The sequence below is a fragment of the Equus quagga genome, unplaced genomic scaffold (genome assembly GCF_021613505.1).
Source record: "Equus quagga isolate Etosha38 unplaced genomic scaffold, UCLA_HA_Equagga_1.0 73442_RagTag, whole genome shotgun sequence".
NCBI classification, from domain to species: domain Eukaryota; kingdom Metazoa; phylum Chordata; class Mammalia; order Perissodactyla; family Equidae; genus Equus; species Equus quagga.
Genome location: NW_025802777.1, coordinates 1,943,795 through 1,957,138, shown reverse-complemented (window position 1 = coordinate 1,957,138; position 13,344 = coordinate 1,943,795). Strand labels below are relative to the sequence as shown.

The following is a 13,344-nucleotide window of genomic DNA, read 5'->3' as shown; positions in this document are numbered from 1 at the left end:
GGAGGGCCACAGGAAGCCGCTCTGCCTGCTAGAGCAGAACGGACAGGCAGGAGATGGCCGTCTTGGTCGGGAATGGAGATGTCTCCTGGGAGGCCGCTGCCCATGTGCATGTCCTCCTGGTGCCTGTCTGAAGACCCAGACTGGAGGAGAGCCTTGTGCTGTTCTCAGCTGGGTTTACAAGAACAAACACGTCAAGTTGGTGAGCACCTTCTCTGCCACCGTGTGGCTGAATCCTCCCGAGAACATGAGAGCCTTGTGCCTCTCTCTCTTCAGATTCAACTGCTGCTGGATTGCACAGGACAACGAGCCACCCCTGCTGGGGCTAGAGGCATTCTTGGGTCCTGCACCCATTTCACGGGAAGCCCCAGCTTGGGCCGGGTGGGCCCTCGGTCCTGGTGCTCAGCCATGTGCACGTTCCACCTCCCCCAAGAAGCCGTCAGCAGAGTCGTGTGATTGTTTTGAAGATAAAACAACACTGACTGCGTGCCTTGACTCATTTCCCTCCAACCGTCTGCGTGTACCCAGGTCTCTATTGTTTATATCTCATGCAAACACAACCAAATGGAATGTTCTAGCAGGTAGTGGAATGTGTTATCCACAGCCTTCCTTGTTTCCTGGAAAAGCAGCCTCAGCCCTCGAGAGCCCCCCGCAAGGGAGCTTTGTCAGGAGCGAGGTCTCCCGCGGCCGGGACATTGTTTGTTCTTTCTGACTAGTTTTAAAACAAAACCAACCTGCAGGGCATCACCCTTGCGAGAACACTGGAGAACGTGCGCTGGACAGGCAGGGAACAAGAAGGCACCCACATTGGTTTTCACCTCCAGCATCCTCTCCATGGGGGCTGAGGGCAGGTCAGGGCAAAGGCATGCTTGACCACAAGGGGGAGGCCTGGGAAGAAAAATGGGGGACCAGGAAGGGGCATGTGCCATGTTTGTGGAGGCCCCGAAGCAAGCCTGGAACAATCAGAACAACTCTTCATCCTGCAGCTTCGGCCTGTGGTTCTGAAGACGGCGGTGGCCTTGTTTTCTAGGAAAGCCGACCCACACAGTCTGTATGGGAGGGAACATGTGCCAGAAAAATCCCTCCCCACCTGCCCACCTTGATGGCCTTCCTCCCTGGTTGGTTTCTCTCAAAGGCAGTGCGTTCTAGAAGAGGCAGGGGAGTTGGCCGTAGGGATCAGCAAGGGAGAGGCCAAGTGGGATTCGAACTCAGATCTGTCTGACTCAGCTGCTGCCCGGCCCCTGGAGCAACGGAGCCCTGGCTCCTCCTGTCACCAAAACCACATTTTCTACTGACCCTACATAAGTAATTCAAGAACCAGAGTGGAAAGTTCCTTCCTTGTGAGTTCCTTCTCCTTTTGGATGACCACATCTTCCCAGAGAAGCCACTGGACTGGGGTCTGCCCACTGTTGCCACCAGGGCCAGGATGATGGCTGGGCAAATTCTAGAGGGACCTCCAAGGTGGGCTGCTCCCAGCAGGTGAGCCTGACGCGGAGGCAGGGAGGGCGGCAGCTAACCTCCCCTTCCTGCGGCTGCCTCCGAGAAGATGCTGGGATGGACCTGAACCCTGCGGCTGAAGCCGGCACCCGAGCCTGCACTGAAGGCTGCTGACGGTTCTGTTCCCTGAGTCGATACTGGGTCAATAATCTGGAGCAGACAGGGAGGGCTCGGGTCACAGTGGACTATCTGTATCCTGAAGCTAGTCTGCTTCCTGGGGGCGGACATCGGTGGGACCACCGTCGGAGGTGGTGACAGCTTTAAGCAGTGTCGTTGCCTTGCTGCCACATCAGAGACTTTGTTTTCCTATCGACAAGTGCCAAAGGGACTCCATTCCTTCTTTCCGAGAGGCCTGGCCTGTGTGGCTGTGTGTCTGCTGGAGCCATGTGCATTAGTAATAGTATGTTAATAGCTGCTGTTGACTAAATGCTCTGTGTGCCAAATCTTGTGCCAAGCACTTTCATTCCGATGCCCTCCCATGGCCCTTCTGTGCTGGTCAGAAACCTGATCATCCGTCTGTCTATGTGTCCACCCATCCCCCTTTCTGCAAATGTTTATTGACGCCTTCCCTGACCGGGGCCCCGAGTGAGGCTTAGAAGAGAAGGTCACCAGCAGGAGGCAGAACAAGGACTCCAGCCCAGGGGGGCCTGGCTCCAGCTCCTTAGCCTCTTGGACCCAAATCAGGACCTCAGACTTGGAAACGCGCCTGCCCACTTGGCAATGGCAGCCTGGGGTGGGCCCTGATTTCCACGTGTGGCTGCCAGCAAATGGGGGAGGCAGTGGGTGTTTCCACCTGGGCCCTGGAGGTGGCGAGGTGTGGCAGGTGGTCCCTGACAGTCACTCTGGCTCTGCTGCCCCCCAGGTCAAGGAGATCCTGACGGCTCTGGGCTTGCTGTCTTGCGCCAACACGCGGACTGGAAGCCTCTCGGGCGGCCAGCGGAAGCGCCTGGCCATCGCACTGGAGCTGGTGAACAACCCCCCTGTCATGTTCTTCGATGAGCCCACCAGGTAACGGGGAGCAGTGGGAAGCAGCGGGAAGAGCCCCTGCTCTCTCAGCCAGGGGTTTGTCCGGGGGCTCTGCCGTGGCCTCAGAAGGGGGCTGTGTGCTCTGCCTGCCTCATGTTTGCCTTCTGTTCTGGGTCAGGGGCCTGACTTACCTCCCTCTCCCTGTCTGAGACCAGGAGACAGCTGTGGGTCCAGACCTACCCGGTGTGCTCTGAATGTGCGGGAGGATTTGGGGGTCCCGCAGGCGTTTCATGGTGCCCCTTGATTTCAGCGGCCTGGACAGCGCCTCCTGCTTCCAGGTGGTCTCCCTGATGAAAGGACTGGCTCAAGGGGGAAGGTCCATCATCTGCACCATCCACCAGCCCAGCGCCAAGCTCTTCGAGCTGTTCGACCAGGTACGCAGGCCTTGCTGTGGTCAGCCCGTGTGGACTCAGGTCCCGGGTACTCATGGCTTCCCGGTAGCTCATGGGGGTGTCTTCACTTTTGAGTGGGCTTAAGTTCTATGTTTCATAAGACTGTAAGACTATAAGCAGCAGAGGTGGCAGGGTGGGAGCGGGTAGGAAGAGCTGGCCAGTGTTCTCCCTCGGGCTGGTGTCCAGCCATGGGGTCTTGGGCAAGTCACTGACATTGCTATGGCTTCACTCCCCTTTCCCCATTATAATGGGGAACACTTGTTTTACAGAATTAAATGGCAGGCTTTAATGTTTGTACAATATCACTTTTTTTATAAATCTTAGGTTTTGATATTATTATAAGCAAAAAAAAAATAGCAAGGGATGAAATGTGTATAGCTCCAAAATCTTTCCTAATCAGGTGGTTACTGTGAGGGGGCAAAAGCAATATAATAAAGTAATTCCTGGCCACATGATATCCTCAGTCTTCCCTGACTTATCATGGATTTCCCTTTGAACTTGGAGTCCTCGGGAGGTCATGTAAATCTCTCCTGAGAGAGAGAGAGAGAGAAATTGATTGATGGATGGGTGGATTGATGGGTAGACGGATGGATGGGTGGGTGGATAGATGGATGGATGGAAGGGTGAATGGGTATATGGTGGATGGATGGATGGGTGGTTGGTTGGATGGATGGATGGATGGGTGGGTGAGTGAGTAGATGAATGTGTGGATGGACAGATGGATGGATGGAAGGGTGGATGGGTATATGGTGGATGGGTGGAGGGGTGGTTGGTTGGATGGATGGGTAGGTGGATGGACAGATGGATGGATGGATGGGTGGATGGGTTGAGATCTATTGCTTTGTGGAAGAAAGCAGGGTTGATGATTTTTCCCTCCTTACTTTTTTCCAGCTTTATGTCCTTAGTCAAGGACAATGTGTGTACCGGGGAAAAGTCTCAAATCTTGTACCATATTTGAGAGATTTAGGTCTGAACTGCCCAACCTACCACAACCCAGCTGATTTTGGTAAGTAGAGCCTTGACCTGAGAGAAGGAAAAGAAAAGGGGGTCTTTTCCAATCTTGGTGGGTTACCACTTTTACCTGAAGTACAGATGGCCCAAGTGCCATCCTGTGGTAGAACTTTTAAGAACGATAAAAAGAGGTTTTCTTTCCTCCAGATAAAATATCTGGAAACTATAGCAAAGGAGCTCTGACTAGGAGCAACATTTCCTAACACTTTGCTGTGTTATTCTAAAAAGAAATAACCTCTAAAAAAAAAAGGGCACTTTTTGCATTGATTAACAGAAATGTTAAAATGCTGATTTAAGTCTTGACCAAATGTGACAATAAAGGTGACCCTCGGAGTCCAGAGACCAGGTTGATGGTCTGAGGTGCTTCTCTTGACGTGGAGGTGCCGAGGTCGGCAGGCTGCAATGCTTAGCAGCCGGTCGCATCATCACTTGCACAGGCCGTGCGGTTTATAAGCTGACACCTCCGATGCTGACTGCTCCTCCTCTGCCTTCTCCTCTCAGCTCACACCCTCCAGGGCATCGCCGCCACCGTCAGACATCACTTTCCCACCAGATCTCCATCCTCTGCACCACTTCTCCACAACATGTCACCCCACCTGTCTATCAGCAGACTCGACAGCCTCTTTGTGTCTCCAAAACCAATGCCCTCTTCCTCCCATCAGATCTGTCCTCCTTCATTCCACTCTCCAAGTGGGAGATCTTGGCATCCCTCTTGCTTTCTCATCCTTGCAAATTTTGTATTAACTAGGCCACCAAGTGCTCGAACGCCCGCCTACCCAGTCCCGTTGTCCCCCTCAGCACTGTGCTCGGGGTCCAGTCCTTGCCATTGCACCCTGCCATGCTGGGGCTGCCGTAACAAAGTGCCACAGACTGGGTGGGCTAAAACAATAGAAGTTCATTCACTCACGGTTCTGAGGCCAGAAGTCAGGATGTCGGCAGGGCTCTGCTCCCTCTAACGGTTCTAGGGGAGGGTCCTTCCTGCTTCCTCCAGCTTCTGTTGGCTCCAGCATTCCTTGGCTTGTGGCCATGTTGCTCCAATCTCTGCCTCTGTCTTTACATGGCTTTTTTTCTCTGTGTTTCTCTCTGTGTCCTCTCTTCTTCTTGTAAGGACACCAGTCATTAGACTCAGGGTCCACCATAAATCCAGGATTTCCTCTCAAAATCCATCACTAATTACATCTGCAAAGAACCTTTTCCAGATAAGGCCATGTTCTGAGGTTCCAGGTGGACACAAACTTTCAGGGGACATTATTCAACACTCTACAACCCTCCTCCTGGGTCCCCCAGTCATCAACCTTTCTTGCTCAGTTTTTCTTTCTGACTCTGGCCACGCCACTCCCAGGACTCCATATTTCCTCCAACATCATCTCCCACATGGTGTTCCATGAGACACTGTCCCTGGGAAATGCTTCTCTCTTACACAAAGTGGGCTATGACAGAGAGGATGGAGAGCTTGGTGAGCTGGAAGGAGATGGGGGCGGGGAGAGAGCTTCGTTAGGGAGGGAATTGAGCCTGTTGAAAAGGCAGTGGGACAGGTCCTGTCTGTAGCTGCCTGTTTGTTCACGAGTGAGAGAAGGATGGTGCGGCAGGTGCTGCTGAGCAGGGGAGGGCAGCAAGGCCCACGGCCTACAAAAAGGTGAGAACTTAGAGAGCAGGACGGACAGAGGAAAGAAATAGGGCACATGGGACTTCGAGGAGGTCCCAGAAAGGTGAGAGTGTGTCCCTTCTGGTGGCTTCTATTCCCTCAGTGTCACCTGGAGAGAGGGCCAGAGTTGAGGAGAGAGTGGTGGGTGTGAGTAAGCAGGGGAGTGGGCAGTGCTGGGCTCGTATGGCATCATTGATGATGATGTTCTGGTGCGGCCAAACTGTCCTGGTTTACGACTGGATCTAGGAGTGCTCGGCAGCCCTGGTTCGGGCTCAGGGAAAACAGATAGCTGGTTTTGCCGGAGGAGAGTACCAAAAACCCAAGGCCCGGGGGACTGTGGGAATTAGCAAGAAAGTCATTGAGATGCGAGGCCTGGACGTACGCAAGGAAGGACGTGGGAAAGGAGAAGGCAGATAGACTGGGAGAGAGCAGGTCTGCAACAGGAAGGAGAGCAGTTGCCATGAGAGTGTAGAACCAGGAGAGACAATGAGGCAGAGTGGGACCTTGAATGAGTGTAGAGTGCAGAGGAAGCGTGATGCCTGGGGCCAAGGAGGGATGGTGGGAGCAAGGGAGGAGGGTCAGTGGAGGAGATGCTCCCTGGGGATCTGAGGATGGGGCTGATGGTCCCAGACCTCAAGGTCCCCAGGGTGCCAAGCACACCTCATGGCCCCGGGCTCTTCTCCATGGTCCTGAAGAACTGCCACACCTCGTCACTCACACTCCTCCCCAGGCACAAAATGCGAGCTCTCCAAATGGGAATCCCGCTCCATTCTGCTCCCAGCTCCAGCTCTGATGCTTGCCTGTGTTCAATAAATACTGGCTGGATGAACAGGTTACTGGATGCGTGAGCTAATGACTTCTCAGGCTCCCTGACGTCACAATCCATATTTGCATTCTCAGGCTCCCGCCAGAATAAATGGTCTTGCTGGGGGTTCTAGAGCCGATTTTGAACATTTCAAACATGGGTTGCTCCATGATTTTAGCATGTCATCATCATCCTCATCATGCAGCATCAATGTGATCCGTTAAAAATATTCCTGCTGGATTAATGGCTGTGTTGTTGCAAAATGAAAGAGGCCTTCAGTTCGCATTGGCTATGTCAGGGCGCCTCTCCTGGGGCCCGGGCTGACTTCGTCTGTGTCTCATGCAGTGATGGAGGTGGCGTCTGGTGAATATGGCGATCAGAACAGCCGCCTGGTGAGAGCCGTCCGGGAGGGCATGTGCGACTCTGACTACAGGAGGGAGCCCGGGGGCGATGCCGAGGTGACCCCTTTTCTTTGGCACCGTCCCTCTGAAGAGGTAAAGCAGGCAAAACGATTGAAGGGGTTGAGAAAGGTAATGGAACTCCCCGGGCCCCGCGGAGCGTGCATGCTGCGTCTTGCACTGCTGCATGAGAACGCTGTTAGCCGAGAGGAGAGGCAGGCGGGGCTGGAGTCTCACCTCTGTTCCTTTCCTGTGTCCTCAGGACTCCGCTTCCATGGAAGGCTGTCACAGCTTCTCGGCCAGCTGCCTCACGCAGTTCTGCATCCTCTTCAAAAGGACTTTCCTCAGCATCATGAGGGACTCGGTAAGGGGCTTTGCAATAGTCCCTCGTGACAAAGGAAGCTGTCTGTCCTTTTCTGTTGATTCCTCCTGAGGAATTTCAGATTGTTTTTCCTCCATTTGCATCTGTCAGCTTTCACTCTGTGATGCCGCAGTAACAAACACTCCCCAAATACCAGCGGCTACGGCAGTAAATATTTACATCTTGCTTGTGTTATGTGTTGGCATCTGTGGGTTGTGGCCCTGCCCCAAGTGTCTTCTCATCCTGGGACCCAGAATGGAGGAACAGCTCCTTTCTGGAACATGGCAAAGGGAAAGTGCAACAGAGAACCCAAAGGGCAGCCCTTAAAACTTCTGGTTCAAGGTGGCAGGTGGTCTCTTGTGCTCACATTCCATTGGCCAGAGCAAGTCGTGTGGCCAAGCCTGACATCAGGGCATACATTCCTCCCTAAGAAAGTACTGGAAGGCATGGGGCACTGGTGGGTCTTACAAAGCCTTATGGGGAAGGGGGTGGTGAATGGTCAGGAGCCATGATAACGTCCGTCCTTTAAAGTGTGAAAGATGGAGGGGCTGATAGCAGCCCCTGGAGAGCAGGCCTCTGCTGTGTCCGCTCTTCATCCCCTCACCCCATTGTTTCCACTCGTCCTCTCCTCTGAAGGTAGACTGCCTTTGCGTGCCATTTTTGAACAATTCCTTTTGTTTTAACAGCCATAAAAGGCTGCCTTGTGCGTGTATGTTTGGTTCAGGGTTGGGGACTTGTTTTTCTGGAGGAGAAATCAGGGGCCGATGCTCCAAAGGCCTTGGCCCCATCATTCTTTCGCTGCCCGCCCTCGGAACTTCCATGAGTGAGACCCGTGTCTGCCCCCAGGTCCTGACGCACCTGCGGATCACTTCCCACATTGGGATCGGCCTCCTCATTGGCCTGCTCTACTTGGGGATAGGGAATGAAGCCAAGAAGGTCTTGAGCAACTCCGGCTTCCTCTTCTTCTCCATGTTGTTCCTCATGTTCGCGGCCCTCATGCCCACCGTCCTCACGTGTGAGTGCCTCCCTGACCACAGTACCCCTCTCCTTCGTGACCTGTGATTCCGACCCACCAATGCAGGACCGAGGGCGTGGCTTGGCCAATAGATGAGTTTTCTCAACACGTAGAGTCTTGTCTTTTGAAAATACCACTTTCTTTGTTGACAGATGTAGGTATTATTGTATTTTCTGTTAGACAAGAAAATAAGTACAATATTTAAGCCAAAGGAATGAATCACTAACGGAGGGTTTTTGAGCATAGTGGAAAGCTGATGAGAGAGAGGTTACTAAAAGGGTTCCTAATCAGGAACCCCTCAAATTCTGTTCCTTAAGCATTACCTCATTCAGTTATTAAGAAATCCCTGGGATGGCCAAGTTTGTGAGTGGATGAGGCTGTTCTAGATGGATTTCCGTGCAATTCTAGATTATTTGCAAAGTAGGCTGCCCTTGGCCACTTCAGACTGGCCATGCAGGAATCTGTTGCTTCACCGGAACTCCAGCATGAACACCTCCTCCCCACAACGCCTCCCCCTCAAATTGCCCTGAATTTCCAAGAGCAGCTTGCGAGGTCCCACCCAGGGGAAGGAATCGCGTCATTACAGTCACTCAATGAGAGTAAGCTTAGTAGCAAATATTTGTGCTAATCACGAAAATATCAGGATCCGTGTAGTGTGGGTGTTCTCCGCTGGATACCTCTCCAGGTTCTAAAAATGGTCGGCCGTTTTCCCAGGCTAGTAGATAGTGGTATACCTTTCCCTTCAAACTCTTGGGGCTGTAGGTGTCAGAAGGCCCACGCCGGGGCCTAGGCCAGGCAGGGTCGCAGAGCGCTCAGCACAGGATCGCCTGTTGGCTATCTGGCACGCTAGGTACATCTGCCTGACGCCCTTTTCCGTCTTCCCGTCTCCTAGTTCCCCTGGAGATGGGAGTGTTTCTTCGAGAACACCTGAATTACTGGTACAGCCTGAAGGCTTACTACCTGGCCAAAACCATGGCCGACGTCCCCTTCCAGGTGCGTAAGGGAAGGGCCGTGATTCGAAGCGGGGCACGAATTCTCTGTCACACCCTGGTGAACCGGGCGGGCGACACTGGTGTCCCCCAGAGGGTGACGGACGCTGTGTTTCCAGATCATGTTCCCCGTGGCGTACTGCAGCATCGTGTATTGGATGACATCGCAGCCGTCCGACGCCGTGCGGTTCGTCCTGTTTGCCGCGCTGGGCACCATGACCTCGCTGGTGGCGCAGTCCCTGGGCCTGCTGATCGGAGCTGCCTCCACGTCCCTGCAGGTGCCGGCCGCGGGACGGGCATCCCTTCCCCACCTTGGCCGACACGGAGTGGGGGTCGGGGCGGCTGCTGTCCTGGTGGAGCTCAGCCCACCCCTCCTTCCTAAGACCCCTCCTTCTGATTCTACCCCAACTTCCTAGGCTGGCTTCACTGGGTTGATCCCCAGGGAAGGAATCACCTTGTCCGGGCTAGGCAGGATTGGCAAATTGACAACAGCGGGAGCCCTTATGTGGCACCTACTGTATACCAGGTGCCCTTCTGTTGTGCTTAGTGTATACCAGGGCTGATCTGGGTGCTTTCCAAATATTAGCTCATTTATTCCCACGCACATCCATGAGTTAGGTGCCATGCTATCCCCATTCTACAGGTGGGGAGACTGAGGCTGGAGAGGCACAGTGATTTGGTCAGAGTCACGCAGCTGGCTCGGAGGCCAAGCTCTTGGTGCCTACATTTTGTTGCCTCCATGTGATCCTCTCGGCCATCCCTCCGAGCCCCCAGTGCACTCCACGCTCCCGCCCCCTAAGCCCCTCCACCTGCTCCCTGGGGCTCCGAGTGCCCCTGCTAGACGCCTATACACCCCACCCCAACCCACCAAACCCGCGTGCATATGGGTTTCTCCACCTTCGTGGCTTTAGGGTGCTCAGGCCTGTCCTATCCTTAAAAACAAACCCAGGACTTGGTGAGTCACGCGCCGCCGAGGCCTTCCGATGTCCTCTGCCGGGTGCTATGGACCCCGTTTCCATCTTCGGAGCCCACTGCCCCGGAGCTGCTCAGCCTCCAGGGCGGCCTCCTCATCCGTAGGTGGGAACAGCCGCCGTACCATCGCATGGCCGACAGCCACGGAAAGTGCTCGGCCCGCACCAGCCACAGGAAGCTCGTTGCCCCTTCTTCCTTCAGACACGGCTGAGACCCCAGCCTGTGGTCAGCTCCTCAGATGGCCGTGTCCCCCCCACGTTAAGCTCCCTCATCACCATTTTCTGAAGCGGCCCTGCCGCTGCTCTGCGGGGGCTTTACTCTTTTTTACCTTCATCCCCTCTGCTGGGCCAGCTGAGCCTCTGGGCACAAAACCCCAACCCTCTCTGTGCAGGACACCAGGCTGCTCACTCAGAAACGAGACGCTTCTCAGCGCCATCCTGGCCTTGGGGGCCCACCCATCTTGAAAACTCTGCCCTGCTCCCAGCTGTCCAGGCGACTGTCCAGGAATGTCGAATGTGGCCTCTGGCACTGCCTAGGGAGGATGTTGGGCGGGACGGCCCACCTGCTCCCTCCCAGTAAGTTCCCCTCTGTTCCCCCCCCAGGTGGCAACGTTCGTGGGCCCCGTGACGGCCATCCCCGTCCTCCTCTTCTCGGGATTCTTCGTCAGCTTCGACACCATCCCGACTTATCTGCAATGGATGTCCTATATCTCCTATGTCAGGTAGCGTGTGGGGGGCTTTCCCAAGACACAGGGAAGGGACTTGGTTAACGTGCGGACGCTCACAGAAGCCACTTCTTGGCTGTTGGCTAAATGTCCGCGTGCCTCCTAGGTCGTGAATTCAAGACTGTGGATGCCTTTCCTTTTTTTCCTAGTTTTGTGTGCCATGACCCTCACCAACACACACACACGCACGCACGCACACACGAGAATAAAATAAATACTTGTGATCCATGCCCTGGAGAAGCCACGGTGGGCCCGTGTTCTGCACGTTTTGGAGCACTGCCTTGGGTGGGAGTGTTTCCATCTTTTAGGCGCTTCATTCCTCTCTGGAATAAATGCTGCTTATAACAAGGTTCTGAAGATTTGTAAAACCTTCATAAGAAATCCAGTGGGAAACAAGTCATGTTTCACGCATCCTCATATCTTTGAACAAGAATGTTCCGGCGCCTCGGGCACGAGGCGATCAGATTTCACTCTCTCTGTTCTGTGGTTCTTTGGCACGGTAGCCCTCGGAGCGCCATGCCCATCTTTAAAGCTTTTCTCCCCAGCTGTCGCGATTCCACGTGACACACAAGATCCGAGGCTGGGAACAAGCTTTTGTTTTCTAGAATGTCAGTTCAGACCCAGGTATATTGTTCAGGAAAACAAAATGGAAACAAAGCACTTGGACAGAGTTTCGGCAGTCTGTGCACGCTCTGACACCAAGAAATCAGAAACCCACGTCTTTCTTCTCAAAACTCGTGTTTTTGTTCTGACCGCGTAGGGCTGGAACGGAACGATAGATGGTGCAGAAATGTATTATTTAAAATGCTCTAAAGTCCTTGGAAGGTGCGAGGCCCTTGATTATATCTGACTGTTCAAAGAAGAGTGTAATATCAGAAGTAATTAGAGTGTTTTTCAATTCATTTCACCACTGAACAAATATGCACCATTCGTTCAATCTGGGTCTTTTGGTGGAGCCTGGAGGAAACAAAACTGGCAAAGACCCGGTCAAGCGGTTGCACGTGTTTATCTGAGGAAGCAGTCGAGAGGTTCGGAAGTGTTTCCATGGATGATGCTTTACCCTCCGCAAAGGGAGGCTAGTGGGGGAGGAGGGGAGTCAGCTGAGCCGGTGGGGTCAGGGCCTCGCTCATCCCCCGCTCTTCCCTCCTCAGGTACGGCTTTGAAGGCGTCATCCTCTCCATCTATGGCCTCGACCGAGAGGATCTGCACTGCGACATCGACGAGACGTGCCACTTCCAGAAGTCGGAGGCCATCCTGAGAGAACTGGATGTGGAGAATGCCAAACTGTACCTGGACTTCATCGTCCTGGGGGTTTTCTTCATCTCCCTCCGCCTCATCGCCTACTTTGTCCTGAGGTACAAAATCCGGGCGGAGAGGTAAAGCAGTGGAATGCCAGCAGAGAGGAAAACGAGACACTGTGGCCCAGGGCCACGTCTAGGATCGTGGAGGCAAGCCTGTGCCACGGACACAGAGACCACGGTGACGCAACCCCTAGAAGCCACGTTTGGTTTCACGGGGGTCACGCATTCGACTTCTCTGCCCAGCTGGGTTGGGTCTTCTGTCCATTACCCTTTCTAGCTTTCACTAGGAAGATGTAGGAAGGTTTGTTTTTTTTTTTTTTTACGTGAAGAATTTTAAAATACTGCAAGTAGGGCAGAATTTAAAACTGCAACAAAGCTGGTGACAAGAGGCTCTCTCAGTCTGTTCCTTCTGGTGACGCTGGTCCTGGATGGAGCATTCCAGCAGCTTCTCAGCTGATCACTGTGCAGTTAGGCGTCGGGGCAGAAAGGCGAGGCGCAGCGTGAGTCCATTTTATGACTATTGTTTTCCTAATTTCATCTTTCTACCGTTTGCCTCTTTTTCCAAGCCAGATGTCGATAGATTTCATTTGTTTTAAGAAACTGTATCTTTTTAGTACTTGTTGAAGAAAATTATTCAGGGTAAATAACATGCTTTGTTTAGAGATACGAGGAGTCTAACTGAAGCGCGGAGCTGGTCTCATTTGGGGACAGGACCTGCGTGAGACGCAGATGCAGGCGCCGGGTGGAAGGAAGACTTTGGAACTGTATGGGCTCTGTTGTGCCGAAATTTTAAAAAGTTACACAAAAACATTGTAAGGTGTAATCGGCCAAGTCTTTCAAAGTCTTTTATTTTCCCCATACTTCATATTTTAAGCAAAATATATTGTTTCTTTTTTCCTAACTTTCTGAGCACCTTAATTTTGCCTAAGAAAAAAATTCCAGAAGGTCAACCCTGTTGATATTTTATAAACATTTCTCTTTCCTCGTCTGTCACATCAGCTACCTCCACGGGACCTGGGAAAGCCGGGCTTGGGGAATTCCGGTTGGGGATGTTGAGGGCTCCGCAGGCGCAGCAGGTGAGAGACGAGCCACCTGCATGAGAGGGAAGGTGCTGAAACTTCATTAGCATCCAAGGACTTCGCAGGACACTGGCAAAGACCTCGTGCGTCCAAGGGGTTTGTAGCTCCGTCAAACAATGCACCTAGAGCTGC

General features: G+C 53.3%; 1 protein-coding gene across 3 annotated transcripts in view; it reads left to right on the top strand.

Annotated features, from left to right (window-relative positions):
* Nucleotides 1–13,034, top strand: part of ABCG1 (ATP binding cassette subfamily G member 1) — a 61,949-nt gene extending 48,915 nt beyond the window's left edge. Inside the window, exons 6-15 of one of the 3 annotated variants that reach the window (XM_046651624.1) lie at nucleotides 2,357–2,502; nucleotides 2,771–2,894; nucleotides 3,804–3,918; nucleotides 6,719–6,903; nucleotides 7,034–7,135; nucleotides 7,979–8,147; nucleotides 9,040–9,140; nucleotides 9,256–9,414; nucleotides 10,711–10,829; nucleotides 11,984–13,034. In XM_046651624.1, coding sequence (XP_046507580.1) covers nucleotides 2,357–2,502; nucleotides 2,771–2,894; nucleotides 3,804–3,918; nucleotides 6,719–6,903; nucleotides 7,034–7,135; nucleotides 7,979–8,147; nucleotides 9,040–9,140; nucleotides 9,256–9,414; nucleotides 10,711–10,829; nucleotides 11,984–12,212 — 1,449 coding nt within the window. In that variant the 3' untranslated portion in view covers nucleotides 12,213–13,034. Of the gene's footprint in view, nucleotides 1–2,356; nucleotides 2,503–2,770; nucleotides 2,895–3,803; nucleotides 3,919–6,718; nucleotides 6,904–7,033; nucleotides 7,136–7,978; nucleotides 8,148–9,039; nucleotides 9,141–9,255; nucleotides 9,415–10,499; nucleotides 10,830–11,983 lie in introns of all 3 variants that reach the window. The other 2 variants (XM_046651626.1, XM_046651625.1) reach the window with 2 other exon arrangements.
* The last annotated feature ends 310 nt before the right edge of the window (nucleotides 13,035–13,344 follow it).